At 38.2% G+C, this 26,811-nt stretch overlaps 1 protein-coding gene across 2 annotated transcripts in view; it reads left to right on the top strand.

The window, feature by feature from the left end:
* Positions 1-26,811, top strand: part of FAT1 (FAT atypical cadherin 1) — a 120,345-nt gene that overhangs the window by 46,889 nt on the left and 46,645 nt on the right. For both annotated transcript variants that reach the window (XM_070044597.1, XM_060291363.1), the window contains exon 3: positions 8,006-8,320. In XM_070044597.1, coding sequence (XP_069900698.1) covers positions 8,006-8,320 — 315 coding nt within the window. The remainder of the gene's footprint in view (positions 1-8,005; positions 8,321-26,811) is intronic.

Genomic DNA, 26,811 nt, shown 5'->3' with positions numbered 1-26,811 from the left:
TTGTGAGGATTCAAAAAAATGGCATATATAAAGCATATGCTGAGTTGCATCCAGTAAACGTAAGGTGGGAAAAGTAATCTACATTGAATTTGAATAGCTTTTAAAATATGAAACAAACTGCTAGAAGCATTGCCATTGGTATGTGAAATGTATCCTTTGGATTTTAATGCCTCCACAGGCTGTCTGGTGTACATAGTTTTATCCAATTAATATGTGTTCAGATGATATTTTTGATACCCAAGGATGATCCTTTTTAAGAGAGCTTATCCATGAAAGCCCTCATTAACAGTATTAATGATTCTGACATGGAAATCTGAACTTGGAATCGTTCTCCACAAAGCGTAAAAACATGGTTTAGCAGAGCTTGATGTGGGAATGGCTCTTTGCAAAGCTAAAGAAATCCCTGGACTTGAAACATGATGCTTAAAATCTGATTATGAACTTAATTAATATGTTTTGGTAAGTTTGCAAGTCAGAAAGCTTCCTCAGCTGATTTTAAAGTCATTGCAGCAATTTTAATTGAAAGAGTTGATAGATATACATTTTAATTAAAGTGATTTAAATAGACAGTCTAAATAATGAAAAAACAGATTGACAGTTACTACATAAGAAGCTTTCCCTTTAATTATTAACTTATGACCTAACTCTATACAATATAATTATAGAATTTCCTAGACCTAAAACTTTGTAAGTAGTTTCTTTATTCTTTTTTTTAAGCTCTCATTGTAATTTATTTCATAAAGGTGAACTTTGGTCTGGCACTATAAGTAGTTTCATATATAAATAATTTTGAATATTAAATTGTTGAAGCTGTCAGGCTATCCATTGTTATCCATTGACTCAGAAAGTGTTATCTAAGTGAAAGTGTTATCTAAGATATAAAGGGAAAATGAGGCAAGAAGGTTATACTAGCAAAACTTTTAAAAGACTGTTGGTACTTAAATTTCATTTGGCTTTTTACTTATGCATTTTAAATATGACTTAAAATTCATGGTTATAGAAATTTACAGTTAAAAAATATTTTAGGGCTTCCCTGGTGGCGCAGTGGTTGAGAGTCCGCCTGCCGATGCAGGGGACACGGGTTCGTGCCCCGGTCCGGGAAGATCCCACATGCCGCGGAGCGGCTGGGCCCGTGAGCCATGGCTGCTGAGCCTGCGCGTCCGGAGCCTGTGTTCCTCAACGGGAGAGGCCACGACAGTGAGAGGCCCACGTACCGCAAAAAAAAAAAAAAAAAAAAAAATTTTAGTTCACTAGGTTGGTTGATTTTCTTTATTGTCCCTCCATCACTTTGTTTATTCTAGACCTTTCTTTTTCCCCGCTGGGCATGTAATTGTGTGTTTGTGTGGTTTTTAATTTTGAAACAGAACTAAACAAAACCAAGGCTGTACTCTGTACAGTTTTATAAAGATTTATATTTTTGATCAATTTGTATATTGTTGACATTGTTCCTTGTAATTAATAAACATATCATTTTTTTTTTAATCCCCTGCATCGGCAGGCGGACTCTCAACCACTGCGCCACCAGGGAAGCCCTAAACATATCATTTTTTAAAGCTGTGTCATATGTACCATTATAAATTAACCAAGTCCCCCTTTTATCCTGATGCTGTGGAATGTGCTTAATGTTTTAATGGCACAGAACAGCAAGGTTTTTGCATCATCACATTCTTTACCCAGATCCCCAAATGTTGGGAAAACAACAAAACCAATTTTTCCCATCTGGTCACTCCATTTTTACATTCTTTTGAAGCCAGGACTTTCTCTGGAAACTGCAGGCTGTGTTCAGTTGCTCTCATGCTTCTCTCCAATCAGAGGACACAGCCAGAGACTCAGAAGTGTTACAGCATGACTGTCTGGAGCCAGTCTCTTTGGGATTGAATCCAAGTTCCACCAGTAATGAACTAACTGTGTGACTTTGGGCAGGTTGTTGCCATCGTTTCCTCATCTGAAATAGGGATGATCATATTACCCATTTCTTAGGATTTCTGTAAAGATTAAAAGATTTGAGACATATTTAAAATAGCAGCTGGTGTATCATGAGCTCTATATATGTATCTCTTGTTTTATATTATCACCATCATCATTACCATTTCACTTGAGTTTGCCGTGTTCCCAACCACAAATGGCTTCTCACAAAATAACACTCATGGCAAGTTATTGCTTTTGAAAGATTGGATGTTGGTGACATCAGTACCATGTCTTTAACCTGGAGGGATAGTTTTACAATATGACTTACTCTGTGTTTAGCTGTGAGAGGGCAGAGAGGTACGTGTTGAACTGTGCAATATGCTAGTTTTTCTTATGATTGACTAAGAAGCTTTTCATACAGTTGCTGCCTTAAGCTTGGTTCCAGAAAAGTAAAAAGTGTATGTGACATGGTATATCAGAAAGGAGGGTAGGGTTTGCAAATTTATGGTGGCAGATTGTTGCTGATTATAAGTATTTTTGAGTTGGAGTAGCTGAAGAATCTGAAAGAGCAAGGTTTTGTTGAAAGCTTTGGTACCAGGACTTGATAGAGGGCCAAGACCTGTTAAACAAAGAAAACAGGAAAATTCCAGGAAGAAAGGTGTTCTGTGACCATGGAAATTTGAGTCAGTTAAATTATTTTTGGCAGTATAGTGACTACACTGGCAGTATAGTGGCTACATAAAACTTTTATTTCTGCCTTAAAGATTACTCTGTTGAAAGCATCTTGCCCCGCCAGTGGCAGTTGGAGGGACTGCTGGCTGTTCCTGTCCAAGGCCAGTGTTCAAGTTAACAGGCCATTAGCGAGCAGGGATACATAGTAGAAATTAGTTATTCTTGGAAACCTTTATTTACTTTTGGACGGTCTACTTGAGCAACTAATACTGTATCCTACAACCTTTGAATAATCAGCGTGTACAGGAAGACACCATCAGTACCTGTTTAATTATACGGACAGTAATGAATCCTTCTAGAAAGAAATTTTGCTGTGAGCTGTATTTTCAGCCACATTGGTCAAGCTCTTTTAACAATTACATTGCATTATTTTTTTCAGTCCAGTTTTTCCACAGTATGCACATTTAAAATCAGTTTCCATAGTGACATCTGGTGGTAGTTTTGAAATCCTAGAGAGTATGTTTGGAATGATAAATATTTTTATTTAATAGCTCCAGATTTCTAGCTTCTTTCAAATTTTTCAGCTCTATTAACAACTTTTCCTGAAAATGTCTTCATTGTATTCCTGAGATTGGAAAGCTAGGCATTTTTCGCTTCCGTCATGTTTCATTAAAGCCAAGAAATGATCTCTTATAACATTGCTGGGTGGTGCATATATAACAGACTTGTCTAAACTTGTCTTCTGTGTTCAAAATATACAGCGTAGAATCACACAGCAGCATTCTTACCTTGTCTGCTGCTTGTGCGCTAAAACCTCTTGACAAGAAAGGTGTTATTTCTGCTTTAGCCATCTCACTGGCTTTTTCTTGTACAGCATTGATTGAGACTCTTTTCATCTGGCTGGAGGGAGCCGTGGTAGCCCTGGGCTATCACTTGTTTCTCCCTCACAGCCTGGGCTTACGGATCATCTAGTTGCTTGCATGCTATTGTTGCTCTCCCAGAAAGTGGAAGAGGAAATAAAAAATGGGAGCAGAGATGGCAGAGAAAGAAAGGGAGCTGAGAGAGGGGGAGCTATTTGAAGACAGGAGGAGAACCACAGGAAGTTAGCGTATGGATGTGTATATGTGCCGAATAAGATGCAGTATTATTGTGGGTATGTATTAAAGAGAAATAGCTTTAAAACTGGAGTTTAAGTATTTATAGTTTTGTTTGGTTCCTTAGAGAATTGTTTCAGGAAAAGTGAATTTATAACAAGTGTGCAAAAAAGTCGGAGTTACTGAAAGTTGGTTGGTAGAAGATCATGGATTGAGAGAAATGGGAGTGGGATGCAGTTTTGCGAGTGAACACAGTAGGTCGATTCACTTCCAGTGATGCCTAGGGGTCCTTAGTTGTTGTTTTCCTGTGTTAAAGGTACTAGTTAGAAGTCTTCATAATGGAATTTTGAAAATTTGTTTCTTTTTAATGAATTAAGGTAACGGAATGTACAGAAGAAATCCATCTGTACATGCTAGTTGTGGCTCTAGGAAGGACTGGGAAAAGAAGAGTGACAGGTGTAGGAATAAGGACTGAAAGAATAGACACTGCTCTGGCCAGGCTTCTAGGTAGTTGGTATGTTGGCCATCTCAGAAACTGGGACCCCCCGTAAGGAACGATCGGGATTCTGATGAGCCCTTGGTTAAGGAGGTGCCTTGCTCTAGATTCTCAACGTTCTGCCTGTTTAGCTTCTTAGAGTTGAGCAAATCATTTCAGCTCTTCTTAAAAACAAGTGAGTTGTACTTGAGGATTTCTAAAGGGTTGTCAGTCTCCAATTCTTGGTTTTGAAATGGCTAAGGCTTAGATCTACTAGTCTGTCTTCCCAGATTATCTAGACTGTTTCTAGCTGTTCCTGGACCTGTGGTCAGTTCTTCCTAGATTCAAAATGGGAGCTCAGTTCTGCCTGTTGCAAAAGTTTCTGCCTGGGGGTCTCGCAGGGATGTATCTTGTGACTGAGCAGACAGATTAAAAAGCAGAACACAAAATCCCTTTGCATAAGTATGGTCTTTTCCCACCTACTTTATGCTTTTAGAATAGTGCTTAGAATTAGAATCCGCAATTAAAATAGTGCTTAGGCACTAGCCCCTGAACCACTATGAAGTAGAGCCCTGGAATCGTTTCTTCTTTATTGTCCTTTAAATGTGGGGAAGACCCTTATCTCAGTAGTGGAAAACTGCTTGTAGCCTCTCATCATGGCAGCCCCCCACCCCGCTCCTTGGTCTCCAGCATCCTTGCTGCTGTGGAGTGTGTGACGATGATTCTGTGGCTAATGATGACAGTGTAGCCTGATGGTGAAGAGCCTAAGTTCTGGAGTCAGACTGTCTGATTCAAATCTCGATTCCACCACTTTATTGTTGACTGACCATGGCTGTGCTTCCTCATCACTGTAAGGCTTGGGCCGTTCGCTGACTTTATCTAAGCTTCTGTCTCCTCATTTGTGAAGCCACGATGAAAATCATGTGATTCCAGTGTTCTTTAAACGATTTAATGCATGTAAAGCACCTAGTGAAGTCCTTGACATACAGTAAGTCCTTGTATTATTAAATTATTATATATAAATACAGTAAATTTATTTGTATTATTATTTGAGCATTTTGGTTAGAAGAAGTTATTCAGTATGTCCTCCTTTCCCTTTGGCAGTTAAAAATTCACTTTATTTCTTAGTTATCTATAAGCTGTAGTAATTTTGTTCTTTTTATAAGAACGTAATAATTAAAGTACATCAAAACATGAACATCTTAGCAATCACTATATGAAATATATATAAAAATATACAGTTTAAGAATTCATGAAATATGAACATCACTTATGTATATTTAATTACTAATTAATACAATTCTAGTTTCTTCCATACTTGAGTAGAGCTACTTTGGAGTCTCACTTTGAACTGTTGGTAGTATCTGGAGATTACCTGGGACTTGGAAACTTTCCCTCCTGACTGTGGCTCAGAGGTCATGCACAGAAGGGTGTGGCTACCCCCTCAGTTGCTAGGTTGATTGGGGGAGAGGGGCTCTTCCCAGCAGAAACATCCAGCCCATAACTGTACACTAGTCAGGACACAGACCAGACTCCAAGTGGAACTTGATGTAAAATAAATAACTGTTTTTGTCTGTGATTTAATTCTTATTATGTATTTGCATTTTCTACCTCTTTCTTTCCTTCCATCCTGACACTAAAAGAAGCTATTGTATGTGAATGTTCACTTAATAAACTCCTTCTGAATACTGACATGCAAAAAAATGGACAAAGTATGAGCTTTGACTTGTTTTTTCAGAGTTTTCATGTTAAATTTTGTTGACTGAACTTTTGTCATACTAACAGTAAGACAGATGGAATTTTGGTGGCCCTGCAGTCAGAGATTCCTAGTGTTTGAGCTCCAGCTCTGCCATTTACTATGACCCTGGGAAAGTTCCTCATGACTCTTAATCTGAGTTTTTCATTCATGAAATGGGGATAATAACACCACATATATGGGCAGGTTGGATATAAGGAATGAATAAAATAATGCATGTAAGACAGTTATAGTACCTGACGTATCATAAAGACTGACAAAATTTTTCCTAATTATTGTTATTAAATGCCTACAAGTGATGTTGAGAGGGACACAGTTTTTAAAAATGGATAGCAGCATGAACTGTTGGAGGATTAGAACTCAAAAGAGGTGAATACAAGTACCACGTACCTGTCTTTAAATTTTCTAATAATACTTCACCTGCCAGATGAATTATGTTACATTTTAATGACATGGCAGAAACAAGAGAAGCATATGTACATTCATTTATTAATATGTAATCCTCTTAGAACTGTTCCCTGGCGTCCTTTGTATCGGTTGATGGGAGTGAGACAAAGAAAAACTGGAAAAGATTATTTTCACTTGGTTACTAAGGGCACACTCTTCTTTCAGGCTAAAACAAATATAATTTGGTGAACAGATTGAGTATGCATAGACTTATGTTCGGACCAGAGAAAAAGGAAAACGTGTTTGAGTTGTCTGCTGCATAGAGAGACCAGCTAGCTCCTTTTTTATTTAAGAGTTCTGAGGCTTTGTTCCATATTTCTAGGAGGAGATCCATTTTGAGGGTTTGCAAAGAAATAGTGAAGCAGTAGTTATAATGCTTCTGAATAGCAATACACATTCATTTTATGATAATCTATTTCACATTATAATATTTAGGTTTGCTGTTTGTAAGTTGTAAACCTTTTGGGGAGTGTTAGATATAATTATCTAACATTCAAAATAAATGAGGTTTTTCTGTGATATTAACCTCAAATAAGCAAATATTTAAATTTACATGATCAAGAAATATAGATGTATATATTTAGTTGAGATAAATACTGTTTCATTTTTGAGCACAGGTTAAATTGATATTTGTTATTTTTCCCATAGTATTTTGCGTTAAATGGGAAGCTTCAGTGATTTTAAAGTTGTAGGATTTCCATAGTTCAACCTGGATCATGTTGAACCCTAAAAATAGCGTTAATTCAGAATGATTATTGCACAAGAAAAAAATCCAGTGATGTATTTTGGGAAAGCCAAAGGACAGGTTTACACCATTGAATAAAAAGGTGGGATTTGCCCAAGAGAAATGGATATTTCCACTGTTAATCATCCTGAGAATACGTTAATCTTGAGATTAAATAAGATTTCGCGTGGTTTCAGTGGCTGGGCCAAAACATTACAGACATTCTAACTTTTTTTGTAATTTTATAATTCCATCTCTTACTAGTTGACTTAATGAAAAAGGTGTCCTAGTTTGGATCCCATTTGAGGACTTTTCTGTATCAACTCCAGTTAATATATCCATTCATTTTTGTTCATTCATTTAATAAATAATTATTGGGCTTTGGGTAATGTGCTGGGTAAACGGGCATTTAGAAGGATGTGGTCTCTGCTCCTGTGGAGCTTATAATGTGGTAGGAAAATTTATATTTTTTGCATCCTGGTTGTCTTGCCATTAGCTTAAGGTGATTAAAAGAAACTGACGGGTTTCAGGACACAAGAGACCATATTTGCCCATTCATTTCTTTGGGTTGTTTTGAGACTTAAATAAGATAATAGTTGTAAAGTGCCCCACATAGTGCCTGGCACCTAATACTAATAATGACAAATATTTTATAACCAATATTACGTGCCAAGTGCTATATTCTAATCATTATATGTGTTCATTTCATCAACCTAGGAACACACTACTCTTATTATTCCATTTTATAGGAAAGGAAACTGAGGCACAGAGAGATTAGACAATTGGCTTAAGATCGCACCGCTGTGACACAGAAGCCTTCCATAAGGCTTAAGGCATAAGAGTTGTCATTTAGGCTGATGCTTTCTCAGAGTGACTGTTGGCGGTGATGGTTGACAGGCTACTTCATGCTTCTCTTCTTCCTCCTCTAGGTGTTATAGAGACTTCAGGTCGACTGGACCGCGAATCCACCTCCCATTACTGGCTAACGGTCTACGCATCTGATCAGGGCGTCGTGCCCCTTTCCTCCTTTGTAGAGGTCTATATAGAGCTGGAGGATGTGAACGACAATGTGCCGCAGACTTCAGAGCCTGTTTATTATCCGGAAATAATGGAAAACTCTCCCAAGGATGTGTCTGTGGTCCAGATTGAGGCATTTGATCCAGATTCTAGCTCTGATGACAAGCTGACATACAAAATTACAAGCGGAAATCCACAAGGATTTTTTTCAATAAATCCTAAGACAGGTATGTGTTAATATTATGTATGAAATATTCATGCTTATATGCTCTTGATATGGGGAAATTTAAGAATTGTTTCTTTATTTGCCACTTTTATTTAGTTTTTGATAAATCGTTTCCCTTTTGAGTTACTCAAGACAAGGCTTTATTCCCTCATGAAAATTTTATCCCCAGTTTTTTTTTCCTTTGAATTTGCTTTTATAAAACTATTTTTCTCATTAGTAGAGTTTCACTTGCAGGTTAAAAAACAAATATTGTAGTTTCATTAATAGTTCCTAAATTAGTGATACATTTTAAACTTAACCGCAAATTCTACTGCTGCTAAATTTTCCAAACTCTACTTTTTATGAAAAACATCAAGAGTTTATTTCACAATTCACAGTAGTTTTTTTTTTTTTTTTTAATGTTGTTTTGGAATTTTTCCTTAGAGCAGTGCTATGTCTCTTTAGGCAGTGGAGGATCCGGATTAAATAATTTTCAGTTTGGGAGCAGTTACTTTCTTGAACTCATACCTCAAGTTTTCCTTCTAACTGTTTTCTCCTCTCAGTGTCTGAACCCTTTTTCTAAGTAGGTAGCTCCTTGACTCCAAAATCCTCTTCCAAAATCCTTATAAACTTCAAATATTTATTTTTTTACATTTGATAATGCATCAACTTTTTTCTGAAGTCTTGGTTCTCTTTTTTACTATTTCACACACACACACACACACACACACACACACACACACACAGGTTCAACATAGCTATCATTTGTGTAGTGAAAAGTTAGCTATCATTTATACATGAAAACTTTACAAGTGGAGGGTTGCACTCTGATTTCTTGATCAGAGTTAAACCAAGAACCACCGCATGACACTGAGAGGACAATTTATTTGTAGGAACATAAAACTTCTCATGAAGTAGATCACTGGCCTTTGAACCCAGATTTTCGGTGATTCAGTACTTTTTCATAGGATCCAGTTACAGATTCTAAAGTGGTAGATTTATAATTTGCATGCGTCTATCATGTCTTTGCTCATTATGTCTTATTCTGAGGGAGCTGGCCTGTTCAGTTACTGGGTTGTCTTTTTGATATGTCAAAGAAATAATATACAAAAACCAAAGTTAAGGAGGCATTCTCAGCTTCCTTGCCAGTTTTTTTTTTTTTTGGTGCAATTCTTATTTCATAATTTCCTTTGTTGAACTTAAGAGGAAGCAGTTCTTGAGGTGGAAGGAAGCTTGAGTTCAATATCTGTACCAAAATGCCTGTAGAAAGATAACCTGATAAGGGAACATGTGTGTATGTAATATTTTGTGTCTTAAAAAGTACATTAAAATGTTAGTTTTTAAACCTCTTGTCACCATATTCCAACCTATCATATAGACTGTCTTTCTTGATTGCTACAAGTCAACAAGATTTATTTTGACTGTATTAGGCTTTACTTTTTCCTTGAGATAATTATGCCATTATAATTATATAAGTTAGAGCTACTGTGGGGAGCCTTGATACCCTGGTCATCTCAGGCCTCTGAAATGATGATGACACTGCTGTTGTGTTATGTCTTGTAGAAATGGGATTAATGTGGCATTGCTACTCTCTTTATGTCTATTCTGACAACTTTTTTTTTTTTTTTTTTGCGGTACGTGGGCCTCTCACTGTTGTGGCCTCTCCCATTGCGGAGCACAGGCTCCGGACGCGCAGGCTCAGCGGCCATAGCTCACGGGCCCAGCTGTTCCGCAGCATGTGGGATCTTCCCGGACCGGGGCACGAACCTGTGTCCCCTGCATCGGCAGGTGGACTCTCAACCACTGCACCACCAGGGAAGCCCTATTCTGACAACTCTTTAAAAGAGATGTCTGCCGAGACTTCTAAGCTCTTCCTTATCTTCAGGGAGTAGAAATCCCTTTCAGGAGTCCATAGCTAGCTCCCAGACCCCTGGGTGGGTAGCATATGCATCCTGCTGATAGGATAGCAGGGGAAAAGCCATGAGACTACAGAGAGGTTTTATTTTTATATGAGTTGAAGGCAGATAGTAGTGGAAAATAACCATAGTTAGCACTCAGGAATATTTGTTATGAAGTATGTAATAAACTGTGTGTTTAATAGAGAAATTTGATCATTCCACAAGTCACCTGAAGTCTCTAAAGACTGAGAAATAACCATATTTTAGCATGGGCATTATAAAAGAATATAGTAAATACAGCCTCAGTATTATTGGGGGCCAGACTGTGAAAGCTGGTGAAAGACAGCCTGGTGGAAGAAAGTTCCTGTGATGCGCTGACCCATCAGACCACCTGCGGACCCTAAATCATGTTACTTGATTATTAATGGCGGAGCGAGAAAATCACTGGGCTGGAAATCAGGAGATGTGGACAGTAGTGAGGTTTTACCTCTGGGATCTTGGAGAAAACTGGCTCCCAGGTCCTCACATCTTGTGACTAGCGCTGAGCATTTCTGCAGGCCTGTTAAGGCGAGTGCGTGCATGCGTGCTCAGCGTCACTTCCAGGAAGGATGCCACGGCCTCTCCCACTTGCAGGTGTTAGTTACCTTTGCTCTGTTAACTCTACATGAGATAACCAAGGTCTTAGTAGATTGACAAATCTGTGCCTCTCCTCTGGATAAACAAATTTGACAAGGTAAAATGCGTCTGCTTGCCCCTTAGTGGTAAAGAGAAATTTAGGACCCTGGTGATGATCACAACATCCAGCAGACTGGAGAAAGCCGGAATTCATTGCCATTCAAATTGTTTGTTTACACTCGAGCGTTTATTGAGCTTCTCCTGTGTATCCAGCATGTTAAGAGATGCTTTGAGAGTATGTAGTCTACGTAAGTGAAATAGCAAAGAGAGACAGGTGGGTGTGAGATGTGTGCCCAGGTGCTAGTCAGTGCCTCTGGAGGAACTGTGGAACTGATGATGACTCATGTGGTGGTGTAGTTAGGAGGATGAGGCCCCCTGGAAAAGTTAGTGTGCTGATTCTGAAAGTAGTAAAGTGGATGGGTGGACAAGAGGGTAGGGGATGTTCTTCAAGTTGGGACAGTTTGAAGGAGTGGTGAGGCCAAGAGATCGAGTTAGATGAGTGTGTGAGAGAAGGGCTATGCTTGGTGGAAAAGCATAAATACCAGAAGAAGGGTTAAAGGATAATATTTACGCTATTTTTATAAATAATGACCTAATTTGGAGAGTCTGCATACAGTCCCTTGGCATGTTTTGTATAAACTTAAATCAGATGACCTCACTAAGTCCTTTTGGAGAGGAGGAAACATCCCTCCCGACCTTTCTCTCCTTTTGTCATAGTATGACGCGTAATTTAAAAAACAGAACAGAAAACCTTGCTAGGACTGGGTTTGATAATCTGAATGGGGGATTCTCAACGACAAGTTTGGATGAACATTTTTAAATGTATTTTGTGTTCTGATCAAAGTTTTTGTGCCTGGAACTGCCTTTCTGTCTGCATCTCAGATGGTTCCTCCGGTGTTGTTTCTAAGGGGTGGTGGGTGGCAGGGTGTTTCCTTTTACAGAGGGTACAAGCAAAAGAGACTTGATTCATTTTCCTTTCCTGACACACACACTTTTGTTGACACCAGAAATTCTTATAACATCGTTTGTTTGATTATGTTCAGTATCAGGGTAAATTTGCTTCTTTTAACAAAAATTGTGCGGTTGCTCGAGGTGGGAGAGAGACAAGAGCCTAGAGTGTTGGGCTGTCCGAGCCCTGACTGCCCAGCTCCTGCAGACACATACGTCGCAGCTTCCTTTGCAGAGTGTCAAGGACAGAGAAGAAGGAGGGCCCCAAACAATGGGGACCAGTGTGCACTCACAGGCTTCATTCTCCACGAGTAACCTCAGCAAAGTGGAGCAACCTCAGCAAAGTGTCTTTTTAGTCATTGTTATCAATTTGAACTTTTGAGGCCTGATATGTAACTTAAAACTGGCATATAATTTTCAAGTGTTCACTTGGGGCTTGTATGTGCTTTAGAAAAGACCACACTTTTATTCCCTTACCTCTGTGTTGGTATTTTCCAGGGTTTGGACACGAAGCAAGTATTGCTCTTTATTTTAAAAGTTTTATTGAAGTGTAATTGACATATAATAAATTGCACATAGTTAAAGGCTGCAATTTAATGAGTTTTCACATAGCTATACAACACTGAAACCATCACCACAGTCAAGCAGTGAACCTACCTGTTGCTCCCCAAAGTTTTGCCATGCCTCTCTGTATCCCCTCCCCGATACTGCTCTCTGCTCCCACCCCCAGGCAACCACTCATCTGCTTTCGGTCACTGTGTATTAGTTTGTGCTCCCTAAAATTTTCTACAATTAGACTCACAGAGTGTATACTATTTTTTTTTTTTTGGTAAAGATTCTTACACTCAGCATATTTACTCTGAGATTCATGTACGAAGTGAGTACCAGAGCCCATTGAAATAATTCATACCAGCCAATTCTAAACCTGCTCGTGCTGAGTCACCTTGTCCTTTCTGTGGAAACCACAGGAAAGGCTCTGGTGCATGCTTTCTCCTTGCTCCTTCAGCCTCCTGACCGACCCCAGTGCAGGCTCGTGTGGCCCTTTGCGGTGCGCGTGGCATGCCCTCTTATCTCGGGTGTTGTGAATAAGAAACTGTCTTTTCAGTGACAGTGGTCTCCTGATCTGGTGGCCTCACCATTCTTTAATAATGAAACCTACATTTTAAAACACTTTGGGGAAACTACTATTTGTCATTTCTTTTACTCATATCCAAACAAGAATACATTATTTTTTCTTTTTACATGGGTAGTAGCATACTGTATACAGTGATAAACATCTTGGGTTTTTCCCTTAACAGTATTATTAGTATTAGAGGCTGTGCCTTAGAAAAATTACCACATTATTATAAGAATATAGGTACATATCCATGTACCTGTCACCACCCATTTCACCGATCCACTGATTTTATATTGTCTAGTAAATTTTTTTTTTTATCTTCTCATTCATTGAGGTAGATCTTCCTGTGTGGGAACAAATACTCTGAGAAATTTTTATGGGTAAAAATAAATTCATCAGAAATGTGTATTAAGTAGAGGCATGCTTTTTGAATATATGAGTATGTTTGTGGATGTGATTTCCGTGTGTCTGCGTGAGCATCTTCAAAGGGTTTAGCTTCTTTCGACAACTGTTGAATCTGTTTCCATCTACTTGAAATTTTAAATGGTTTAAAACCTTTATTGAGGCTGTTTCAGCTTACTGTTTTCTTAGCTTTTCCTTTATCAATTCTGTAGAGTTAAAATTTCATATATTTTGGAGGCTGATCTTTACTCTAAATCTCTTCTCATTATCGGATCTGGAGCATGTTGCACTGTTGGAATCTTGTAAGCCACACTGGTTCTCTCTCTTTGGGCTGATTTCCAAAGGCTGTCTCATGCCTGTCACCTTTGAGAGTTGAGTTTGAAGGAGACAGCCAAAGAGGGAACCAGCAAACCTTGGCTTTCCCTCTTTTGCTACTCTTCTGTGCTATTTCTGGTCTTTCTTTTACCACTCTTCCAGTCTTGACCTCACTTTTAGATCAGGTTGGAATAAAACTTTCTCTCAGAGCCAGAAGGGCAGTGACACATGTAGCTTATTATGCACATTGCACTTTATGTATTAAAGCAACCTCACATACTTAATCTTTACAAGAAACCCTGTGAGACGAGTAGAGATTACAAATGCCAAGAGTCTGCTGTCTTCCCCATTTTTCAAGTAATTATATGACTTCAGAGAGAGGTGAAGGCCACCCGAGGTCAGAGCCAGAAGGACGCGGGTTTCATAACTGCTACTTCTGGGTGCAGGATCCCACATTCACTTGATTTGCTTTTGGGTTTGTGATGTAAATGTGGTTTGGGATCCGGTTTTTCTTACCTTCTCTGTTTTTTGTGTTAAGGAATTTCTGAATTATATGATGGTTGCTTTTTAGGCTAATCTTATTTCTAGTGATATTTTCAGACCAAAAAGCACGAAGCTTGTAAGTAACACTAAGTGTTTAAACTTAGTCTTATTAACCGTGTACTGCAAGGATCGTTAAACGTTTTCTGTGAAGGGCCAGGTATGAAATATTTTAGCCTTTGCAGGCCATACAGACACTGTCACAGCCACTCAGCTCTGTCACTGTAGAGCGAAAGCAGCCCTAGACAACATGGAAATGAATGAGTATGGCTGTGTGCCAATAAAACTTTATTTATGGACGTTGTAATTTGAATTTCATACACTTTTCATGTGTCACAATATATTCTTTTGTTTTTTTTCTGGTCATTTAAGAATATAAAAGCTGTTCTTAGCTTGTAAGCCATACAAAATCAGGTTGGCAGTAGTTTTCTCACCCCTGATATAGTGATGTATTTACTAGTTGGGCTGGCTGAATTGTTGATTTATTTCTGAGGTGGTAGACTATTTAATATTCCTGAAGTAAAAATTAAATTTATTTCCCATTGCTCTAAGCAGTGAATACTTAAAAAAGATGAGAGCTGTGTTTTGCTTCTCCAGGTTATTAAAATTATTCTTTAAAGAATAGTAGTAGAACATTAGTTACCAAGGTTGAAATATGAGAAAAGATTTATTTTCATTCATTTGTTTACATGTAGGATTATTTTATGTTCAGCATAAGAAATGTTTTTTAATTGCAGATAGAGTGATATATATGTATATATATATATAATATATACATACATACATACATATACATATATATGTAGTAATCCCTAAAGCATGGGAAAGTCATAAAATGCTGTAATAGCTAATAGGTATACTGGGTAACCATCCATCTTCTAGTCCACTATCACATTACAACTACTTTTTTCTCAATCAAAGTAAATGGCATTTTATTGTGGCTGGAACGGAGGCTGAACAAAGTGCAATAGGAAATAGCTATAGCTGCAAACAACTTCCAAGGGTTTCCGGTAACATTTGATAGCTGCACAGGAAGGAAATGAAGGGCCAGTCGCTTTACAATGGCAGGAATTCATTTTAAAAAAAAAAAGTTTACTCATTTGTAGTCTTTTCCCAAATATATGCAAATATTAAGGAAGACTCTATAGATCTTTCTACCTGTTCCTCCTGTTTATTTTTTATTTTACCGTGAAGTATGTTATCCTTAAAGTCTAAAAGAAGTCAAGTTTTATGCACTGCTTTTTCTGCACACGTTAAAATAGATGATATGCTTTTTCTCCGAAAATCTGTTAACCTTGAATCCTTAGGTTAAATTCTTTCAAGGGGTATTCTGTTTTTTTTTAATGTTGCTGAATATCATTTGCTAAAATTATTTTAAGTACCAGTATTTTAAGATTTTGCATTTAAGTGCCGAAGTGAGATTAGCCTTTTTTGTCAACATGATGTTAACTTTATAAAATGGGTTGGGTTTCTTCCCCTCCCTATCTCTGCTATATCTGACATTTATAGGAATGTTGAAGGCAATTCCTGGTAAATTGCATTTGGCTTTTGCTCTTACGTTTATCTTATGTTTCAGTGCCATCCATTTTCAATGAGAAACAGCTAGTTAAGACAGAATTAAAACCAGAAGAGAAGTCTGGAGATTTCAGGGTGCAGATTCTTTCTCAGCCACTGCTTGTGTGACTTTAGACTGGTCATTTGATTCATTCTTTTAGGGTTTTCCGTGGGACTCTGAAAGTTTGAACTAAATGAGTTCTGAGCGCCCTTCCAGCCTTGACAGTCTATGAATAGAATTCCATTTTTGGCTCCAAGCCTAATCCTGCCGGCACCAGGACTGCAGTGACAAACAATAGCTGTTCAAATGGCGGCAGCTGCCCAGAGAACTCCAGACAGGCTGTAGTTAAATGCAGTCTTGGAGCACCACCTAAATAAAGACAGCGCAGTACTGCAGAGGATCGCTGAGCTCATGGTCTAAAGCTCCAAGGGGATGGCCGTTGAGTGATAACTATAGGAGAAATTGGAAGTTTGCTCTTGGCCTACAAGGCAATCTGTATTTTTAGATGCGAGCCGGTGGGTAGCAGGGCCCACCTCCCTGCCTGTCTTTCCAGGTCTGCTCTGCCTTTTCACTGCGGCGCTCGTCTTGCCTGTTCTGTGGACATTCAGTCCTGGCTCAATCCTGGCTCAGGTCCTGGAGGGTCAGGACAGAACCAAGCATGATACAGAGTATGTGATTACTGCTTAATATGTATTCTCCAGTTGACTGATTTTAAAAATCAGCGAAATTCATATGATTTCCGTTTCACCTGTTGGAAGAGGAGTCTTAGAAGTTTGAACAGGAAAACAATGTCCTTGGTTTAGTTTCTGTCCCTCCTCCTCCTGTGGTATCCTCTATCTAGCCACTGTCCAGACCTCAGGACTTCAGCTGTGCTCTTTGTAAATTACAGTAAACAGGCTTGTTCTGAGAACATTTTCACTTTATTAAAGCTGGTTAGGTACAGATCTGTACAATAGAATGTCCCATGAAAAAGTATTTGTCATGTGCTACATGGAATTCAACAGTTAATGTCTCCTGCTTTCCTGTCTCACTGTCTTTTGCTTGCTTTAATACTTTATTTTAAAAATTAGAATAATTAACAGTTACTACTAATAATTACTAATATATTGCCTCCTTTATTTTCCATACATTTGATGAGTCTCTGTAGTTCTGTGATAGCTTCACCAACTCAAAGCAGGCTGTATTTCAATAGTGCATCATGGAAATTTTTTTAAAAATTACTCAGGAGTCTGAAGTTTAGAATACATATCCCATAAATTTCTAAAACTTTTTTTTTTTTATGGTACGCGGGCCTCTCTCTGTTGTGGCCTCTCCCGTTGTGGAGCACAGGCTCCAGACACGCAGGCTCAGCGGCCATGGCTCACGGGCCCAGCCGCTCCGCGGCATGTGGGATCTTCCCAGACCCGGGGCACGAACCCGTGTCCCCTGCATCGGTAGGCAGACTCTCAACCACTGCGCCATCAGGGAAGCCCTCTAAAACATTTTTAACTTCTGACCTCTTACAGCTTCTATATTTTATATAGTTTATGTTAATTTTTGATAGTAGGCATTTTGCTTTTTTTTGGTTTATTTTTTGTTTTAAGCTTGTATGTAAGAGGAATGAGAGGTTATCATGGCTAAAATAGAAAGGATTGTTTTGGCCAGTGTAGGGTGAACACAGGTAAATTATTCTGACTAAAGAGAATATTTTATTGAGTAAATTATTTCTTGAAAACTATTTTTTAAATTATTGTTATTGTACCCTGAGGCCCATGTTGCTTGTTGAATTAACTCTTAAAAGAACAGAGAGAAATTGTTTAGGTTTGTTCAGAATAGAAGGGTCTTTTCTATCTTGGTCATTAGTTGAAACAACTTGTGACTAATTGTGACTTTGTATTTTATAGGTATTAAACTAGTATTTATACATATTGTTCATCAGATTACTAAAAAATATTTTTTCTTACTTCATTCTGTTATGGAAACAACTTGTGACTAATTGTGACTTTGTATTTTATAGGCATTAAACTAGTATTTATACTTATTCATCAGATTACTAAAAATATTTTTTCTTCATTCTATTATGGAAGAGGAAAGAGTATGAGAGATAATATATTTAAAAATACAACTGAGGTACAATTTGGGGCATATTTTATGTATTATATAAAAATAAGATTTAGTTCATTTGTGGTTCTCAGCCAGAGATGTTCAAGAGGTCCTCCCAGAGGTGAGACAGCCTGTTTCTCCTTCCTTTTGAGGAAAAGCATATAATGAACTTGGATAATCTGGAGCATTTGGCACTTTCCTACCCCAAATTATCTTTGGGCAGACATTTTTTTAATCCTCTGCCTTTTAATTTGTCTTGTATATAGAATGATACCCTATATAAAGTCATAAGACATTTCAAATGAAGACAGTAATAAAACATAGAAAATAAGATGAGTGGTTATCTTTAGATTATGCAATTATTTGCCATTCTTACCTAATTCTTCTTTTTTTGGTATTTTTTCAGTACTTTTGTTTGCTATTCAAATAAAAAGGTGTATTAATTTTCTAAGGCTATTGTAACAAATTTCCACACATTGGGTGGCTTAAAAAAAAAAGAAAAGAAATTTATTCTCTCACTGTTCTAGAGGCCGTACGATCAAAATCAAAGTGTCGGCAGGGCCACAATCCCTTTAGAGTCTCTAATGAAGAATCCTTCTGGTGCCTCCTGGCATTTCTTGGCTTGTGGCAGCATTGCTCCAGTCTCTGCCTCCACCTTCCCTACTTCTGGGTATTTCAAACCTCTCTCTGTGTTTTTCTCTTAAAAGGATACTTATTGATTTTAGGGCCCATCATAAATTTAGGGTGATCTCATCTTGAGATCTTGAGAGGCTGTTTTTCCAAATAAGGTCCTAGTCACAGGTTTCAGGTTGGACGTATCTTTTGGAGAGAGGCCACCATTCAACATACTACAAAAGGCATTTCCAAAAAGAAGGGAAATATGCTGTTAAATGGAAACTGCCATTTAGATCATTTTGTTTTACGTTGGAAAGGCTACAGTTCACTTCCGTTCTAGGAGGATTTAATGATTTGGGTCAGTAGTTGCAGATTTGTCAGGAAAATTCTGGGAGATGTTTTAGGCTTAAGTAACTTCAGAGCAGTTGGAATCTTCACGTGGACTCTCATGGCCATTTCTTTGAAGTAGCATTTCTGCAACGTTAATTATGGTTCTTAAGTACTGTTTCTCTCTCCTAAATCCCTAGTCTTGTTAACGTTTTTCTGTATCTCAAGTGGTGTTTTTGAGAAATGGATAATATACTTTGTTCCAGAATATGGCCAGTAGTGATAATTACAGTGACTAAAAGCAATTCTGTGTTTAGGAAATTATTAAAATATTTAGTAATTTAAATTAAATTAAAATTTAATTAATTGGGCATGAATTTTTTTTTTTCTATTTTTGTGAGCTCTTGGCCCAAGGTGGTTGGCGTGGGATGGATTGCCACATCACCTGGAAACCTCTGAAATTGTGTGAGCTGGGTCCTCACGGATGGAGGTCCAGATGCAGTGGCTCTGATGTGGGGGTGGGAAAGTGGGTTTAGCTATCATTCCTCGTGATTCTGGTGCTCACTTCTGGTTGTAAATGGCTGCAGCCACAGAGACTTCTGAACACTTTCTTTGGTAAGAATTCAACTCTAGTTCCAATTGTGCGGCTGACTCTGACCTTCAGGAATTAATTTAACATTCCTGGACCATATTTCCTTGTTTTTAAAAAAATATGTATGTATGTATGTATGGCTGCGCTGGGTCTTCGTTGCTGCACGCAGGCTTTCTCTAGTTGTGGCCAGAGGGGCTACTCTTCGTTGCAGTGTGTGGGCTTCTCTTGTTGCGGAGCATGGGCTCTAGGCATGCGGGCTTCAGTAGTTGTGGCACGTGGGCTCAGTAGTTGTGGCTCATGGGCTCTAGAGCACAGGCTCAGTAGTTGTGGTGCACGGGCTTAGTTGCTTCATGGCATGTGGGATCTTCCCAGACCAATTGAACCCGTGTCCCCTGCACTGGCAGGTGGATTCTTAACCACTGCGCCACCAAGGAAACCCCCCTTGTTTTTTAAAGTTCAGGATTTGGTCTAGAAGATTTTAAAAGACCTTCTGACTAGCAAACTTAGTTTTTACAGTGAGAGGACACTTTAGAATGTATGGTACATTTCATTAAAATTTAGTTTCAAAAACATTTTAGAAAAAATTATAAGAGATATGCCACTGTAATGTTTCTAAGAAGTTTTATTTTTTACATACACGGCCGGATGCTTCAGAGTTTTTAGAAAATCATTTGAGACTTTCCAGCTTGAGATTAGTGTTCAACCAGTAAATGTTTCTGTATCCTTTCACGCTGACCTTTAAAATATTTTAATGTTTAAATTTCTTTAAATAATATACTTGTTAATATAGAAGTGTATGACATAAAAAGTTAAGGTGCCCTCCTCTCTACCTTTCTTCTTTGGCCCACCTGTTCCCAGGAGTAACTACAGGTAATAATTTGGGGTTTAACCTTTTATGAAGGTGTGTACGCATATTACACATCATATATATGTATGTATGTATAGTCTTTGGGGGTTTTATAGTACTTGTCTAAAAGTTGCTTGAGCAATACGTTTCACAGTGTCCTCACTGGGATGTTACAGGTGTTTTATTGTAATGGTCTTTGGTGTTGCTGATTACTAAAGCACACTCAATGTCCTGGGGACAAGCCCTGCTAAAGTAAGGCTTGAACGTAGAAAGATGGAAATGGAATTTCCAGATCACGGTAGTAACAACTATTGAAGAAATTACGCTGTCCACACTGAAGACACCTAAGACTTTAAATACTCTCTTTACCACCAACTGTGCCACCATGAAAGTTCTTAAACTTAGTGAAGAACAGAATAGATTCAAGTGTTTCAGAAAAATCAGTGGGGAAAACAGTTGAAAATAATACACCCAAAGTGCATGCTTACAGTCAAGGCTTAGTCAGAATAGGGCTGTGATTAATAAAACATTGTGAAAAAGATACAGAGGTACAAGGGCTGTTTCCTTAAGGAAATTGTATGCTTTTGAGGACAAGGGCCTTGTCTTGGCTTTTATATGTGTGTCTCAGAAGGACATATTTGGGGAAGACATTCTATAAAATAAGTTGAATAGCATAGTTCAGACTGAACAAGTGGGTGATTTTGAGCTAGCGAACTTTATGACATTATTATTGCTTATAAACATACATTTCATTAATTTTTGGTTTTAGCAAGAGTTCACCAAAAGCAAAAATGTACATTGGTAAAATCATGATTCTTGAAAAGTCATTGTTAAACACAGAGACTCTTGATTTTTAGGTGTTCACATGCATCTGTAAACTGATAAAAGCAAACCAGGCTTCCTCATCACCAGCTGAGCCCAGTGAGGAGACTAGTAAGAGGGAGGGGGCAGGAGGAAGGGGGCTTTGTTGGAGCAGTATCAGTGTGTCAAAATCTTGGAAATTTTTGCTTTTCTCATTGTTAGATGCTTACAAAATTTGGATTTTGGTAACAAATACATTTGCTATTGAAATATTGCTTCAAATTTTAACTACAGGAAAAGATTTTGACTATTGTAGTTGTTAAAGTTTGGGGGTTTGACATATATAATTTGAAATTGGAGACTCTCCAAAGGAGTAGAGATGATTTGTGACAATTTGAATTATTTAAATTAATTTAAAAATTCAGCCTTTCGGACACACTAGCTACATTTCCAGTGCTCGGTGGCCACGTATGCTGGGGGCTACCATATCAGACAGTGCCAATTGTAGAACTTGTCCATCATTGCAGAAAGTTCTGTGGGATGGTGCTTCTCTGGCACATATGATGCTGTAGTTCATGCATTACTATAAAATAAGCAAAAGGATAAGAAGGCCAAAGGTGTTGCAGGGGTTAGACAAAAATAATCAGAGTAATGGGAAATGTTAATTAGGTGAGCAAACTTCTGTTTTCTTCCTTGATCTTTCCCCTTCCTCTGCTTATTTTCAAGTAGAATAGTTGGAAAATGATTCAAAGTAAATTTCCTGCCAAGCAAGGTGAACACATGACCACGCAACTTTTTTTTTTTTAGAGCCAGGACCTTTTCTTTCACAGTTTTGGTTCTTCAAAAACTGCAGATTGCAAGTTATTTTCTCTCTCAGTGCAGTTGGACCTTAATCCTACTCAGAAATCCTTTTTTTTTTTTTTCTTCTCCTGCTGCCATCTAGTTTCATTCATAGTGCTGACGTTTCAAACCCTTTCTTCCAGAACCAAAGCCTTCCGTCCCTCCTTGGCTTCTCTCATTCTTCATGTGGCTTTCAGGCTCCGGTGCTCTGTGTTTACTGAACTCCCGTCTCACCCCTTTGCTCGATGACGTTGAGTAAGCAACTTAATCTCTGAGCCTGTAAAAATGTTAATTCATTTATTATGGTACAGATATTGCCATATATATATACATATGGATTGAATGAGATAATACATTTAAATCTCATAGCACAATACCTGAGCATTTAGTAAGCCAAATAACAATTAGAGATGAGCTCATCTGAGGCATTAGTTGACTTTTGCTTTAGAGCAAACCATCCTAATACTCAGCGGCTTAAAGCAACCACCATAATTTAGTTGAAGGTTCTGCTGGGCAGTTCTGATCTTGGCCAGGCTTGGCTGCTCTATCATGTAGTGCTGGTCTCACTTGGCTGGTTGGCTTGAGGTTGGCTGGTCCCCGGGTGGCCCCACTCACATATTGGCTGGTGGGTTGGTTGTCTCTTGGAACAACAGAGATGACCAGACATCATCCAAGCAAGTTCAAACTTCCTTGGAATCCAGAGCCCTCAGCAAGGACCTGTGCTCTTTTCTATATGTGCCCTACATTCTCATCTACCTCACTGTTTCTTGAATGTAGTCTTTGCCTTCTGGACCTTGTTTCTTGAAAACAAGAGTCAATCTTAATCATCTCTGCGTTCTGAGTGGACAGCACAAAATAGTTGAATGAATGCATAAATACAGTTTTGCCGATGTGGACTATTTCGTTATCTTCACCTACTAATCCCATAAGTTCACCTTTACGTGCCGCCTACCTAGTGAAGTCCATTTGATCTCTTGAACTTTGGGAAGTTTGGAGGTGGTTTTTGGTATTGATTTATAAGAAATGTCGAATATTAAAATCTTACATTAAAGCATTATAGTTAATCTAACATTCTGTCTTAAATGGAGTCTTCTCTAAGTGCTATAGTGGCATTGAAAAGCTATAAATAGTTTTTTAATAATGTTCATAAAAACAGGAAAGTTTGGTTTCTTAGTTCTACATACATTTATGGGGCAAACTTGTCATTGTGAATTGGTGAGAAGATGCCGTATTTGCTCACTCAGTCCACTTACATTTATAATGGTATTGGTCTACAGAAAGGATTGTTTTTTTAGGGCAAGGAAGTTTTTTGTCTTCATTTCTGTTTTTAATTTAACAGAGCTCAGGAGAAAAGAAAGATAAAGTTGTTACAAGAGGCAGCACTTGCATATGCTTTTTTCTGCCTTCGCCCACTCTATTTTACTCTCTAACTTGCTTTTTTGGACCTATTAAATGACTAATGATGAACATTGCCAGCTTTCTTTTTTCTTAAACTTCGTGTAAGTCACAGTTGAGAGTTTTTGGAGAGTTGAAATACCATGATGCAGTAAATTATGCAGTGTGGTGTGATGGGGAGTGGGGAAGAATTCCCCAGTCCTCTCATCTGGGCCTCAGGAAAACTAAATTCGAATCCTGGCTCGGACAGTGACTTACTGGTAAATTGGAACAAGTTAATTTATCTTTGGCTCAGGTAGCTGAGTTTGGTAATCTTAAAGGTTTCTCTCCATTTCTGAAATACTGTGCTGTTTCAGTTAAGTATAGCTCCTTCTGGAACTTAGTAATAAACATTACAGGTGAGCACCAGTGTTTAAAATGAAAGAAGTGGATACACTAATTAGATATTCAGTACCTACAGGGTCAATAACATGTATATAGAAAAGGTACCCTTTGGATTCATTTTTGAAAATCGGTGTTTGTGAGGCAGGCACGGTGGAAGGATTAGCAGGATGGAGATGTGCAGAAATTACAGAGGTGAAAGTGGCTGTGAAATGCATCATGAATTCTAGAGCTAAGTTGGTGTGGCTGGAGCGTGCGGTACTTGGGTAGCATTTCCACTGTGTTCCCCTCCCGGTGCAGTTGACTGTACCTCCAGAGCGCATCCACGGTTTTCCTAGTATGTGCCTGCTTCATTAGAACATTTTGTTTTCTCTTTGGGGTTCATTTTGTATGGAAATTCCACAGGAAGCACTTGTTTTCCCCTTCTCTTAGGAGCTGTACCACCTCACGCCATCCCCATAGGACATACATGCACTGCCCCTCCCTGGTGATGGTGTTCAGGACCAGAAAACTGTGACACTTGTGACAGGATTCCTTTTGGTACAAGTGTGCGAATCTAGGAAGAAAGGTCTTTTTTTTTTTCAGTCTGAAATATCTTTCATGTTCATGAGATCTTACCTGTAACTTAAATTGCAGTAGCCACGTGAGGCTCGTGGCTGCTGTACTGGTTAGTTCACATCTGGATCTTTATCTTCCCTCGTGGTTACAGTCACTCATTACATACACCCTGTTAGCCTGCGGAATGGTCTCCTCCTTGTAAAAGAAATTCCTTTCCTGGTCTGCTTCCTGCCTCCCTGGCTCTCACTTGATCTTCTCTTCCAAGCTTCTCTGAAGTACTTGGAGGAGAGACTTTCTCCTTAAATTTCTCTGCCTGTGGCCTCTGGGACACCTGCTTCCCTTCCAGCCTTTGCTCCTTAGGCTTCCTCATGGCTTTCTAAACACTCATGGCCCCTACTTTGATAAGATTGGCCCACCCTTTATTTTTTGGTAGGCCCACCATTCACCATTCTTCATACTCTCTTCTGTACTTGGGGTATAACTAAGTCTGTCTCTGCCTCTGTTGACTTCCCTGCACGTCACATCTGTGCCTCTAAATGTCTGTTGGACGTCACCATCACCTGGACCATCTGTCACAGTGCTTGACACATCTTACCTGTAAATATATGTTAAATGGTTTTCTGTTAGCTCCTATATAAGCTATAAATTTGTATCATTTCCAAGTTCAGTGTAGTTTACGTGCCTCTCTTCCTCCAATGCATATTTAAAATTCTGTTCTTTTATGGTTTTAAGAAATTCATGTGTTCACACATTTAAGTGTTTCTTTAGGATAACAGAGATATAACAATATAACCAAGATATACAGGAAAGGCAGAGTCTCATGGACTTTGAAGGATACAAAAAAAGACTTTTAAAGGAGTGCTGTGGGGTGATGTTATGATAAAGCAAATGAAAGAGCTTGGGAGGCCCCGCAGCAGAACCCCAGGCTAGGCCTGTCATGGGAACCCTCAGAAGTGATGTTTAAGCTGAGAGGTGGAGGAGTGTGTAGGAGTAGCTGGGCACAAAAAAAAAAATGGATAAAAAGGAACATTAGGATTCATTGCATTTGAATGGAATTAATATTCCATTTGAGTTAAGAGAGAATTAATTTTAAGTATAGAGAGCATGCAAATAACTCCAAACCTAGGAGATGGTCAGGTTTGCTGTTTGTCTTTATATTGAATTGATAATACAGTTGTAAGTCCATCCTTTTTAGCAGTCTGGTGTGCTATAAGGAAACTGTAAAGTGAGGAAATTGTATTTGCTAACGGGTATTTATTTATTTGCTACAGATACTTATTTGCTAACAGATATCCCTGCAATGAATGATTATGTTCTGCAGAGCAGAACCCTATCTTGCTGTGAACATGCCAAGCTGTGGCCTAACAGCAAGTTTTTGATGGGTACATGAGGACAATTTAGATGGGACTAATCACAGCAATTTCCTGTCATTCTTGAACTGCTTAAAACGACAATCAGAAAGGGTGGTAAACTTTTGACAGGAAAAAAAAAAAAGAGATTAACTTTAAAAGGTTTTCGACTAATGAAAATCAAGCTTGTGCCACAGTAAGCCACATTTTCACACCATTAAGCATTGTGAAGCATTTTCCTTGAACCTCTTTTAATCTATAAGTACGGTTTTGGAAAAACCCCAGATTCTAGCTTACAATATAGTCTTCTGTTGTCCTTATTACAAAGAGAGTGTTGCTTCATTGAATGGTGGGGAAGATAATGTTAATGTAGATTCTTAGTGACTATTTAAGAAAAGAAAAACTTTGAATTAAATGAAAACATAAGTCTTTCATGTCCAAATTTAGGGAAACATTTTGAATAGCCTTTAATTGGTAGTTTTGTGAAATTAGTTAGGCTAATAGAAAATCAATTAGAATGATAAAATCTGTTCTTAAATATGAGTTATTTGAGGTATTTCTCTGTGGAAAACCACAGAAAGCTGGGCAGGAGAAGGTTTAGTCCTAGCGGTGATTTGCCACATAAAGGCCTCAGAATCACTCAGTTTGCACCTGTCCGTTATCAACACAGGTTGCAGAGGTTATTTTAGTGGTTGGGGGAATTTTGTTTTTAATTTCTGTGAAGTACAAGAATATATTTCATCAGTTTTAATGGCCTTCTAGGTTCCAACATATGTTGGTAGTTTAGCAGTTGTTGAAGCTCTAGAGAGAGATTTAAACTATAGCTATTCTAGTTTGATAGAAAAATCAAGGAAATAAAGAATATGGGGTTTCTTTGAGGATCATTTCTTCCTTTTTGGGGAAATTAAATGATTGTTATTTGAGCAGTATTACCTGGAAAATCACAATACTTTTTCTAACAGTTCTTTATTTTTGAGGGTAGACGACCCAAAGATAATAAATCATAGTCAACATTATATTTTCCAGTGGTCCTTTTTAATACAGTTACAGAAGTTTTTTCTGAAAATTCTTAATCATCTCTGCAGCAGTCACAGCGGATATGGATGAGGTTGAAATCTTGGATAACTTCATCCCACTTTTTAAAAATCTTTTCTGACAAAATGTATGTTGAAACTACTAAACAAATTTTTTAAATGTAACTGATTTGAGTTTTTCCGTTTTCTTAATACTTCTGTCATTTATCTAATGTTTTTAAGCATCATTAAAATGAGAAGGT

The sequence above is a fragment of the Globicephala melas genome, chromosome 21 (genome assembly GCF_963455315.2).
Source record: "Globicephala melas chromosome 21, mGloMel1.2, whole genome shotgun sequence".
NCBI lineage: Eukaryota > Metazoa > Chordata > Mammalia > Artiodactyla > Delphinidae > Globicephala > Globicephala melas.
This window is presented reverse-complemented; position numbering and strand designations above follow the sequence as displayed.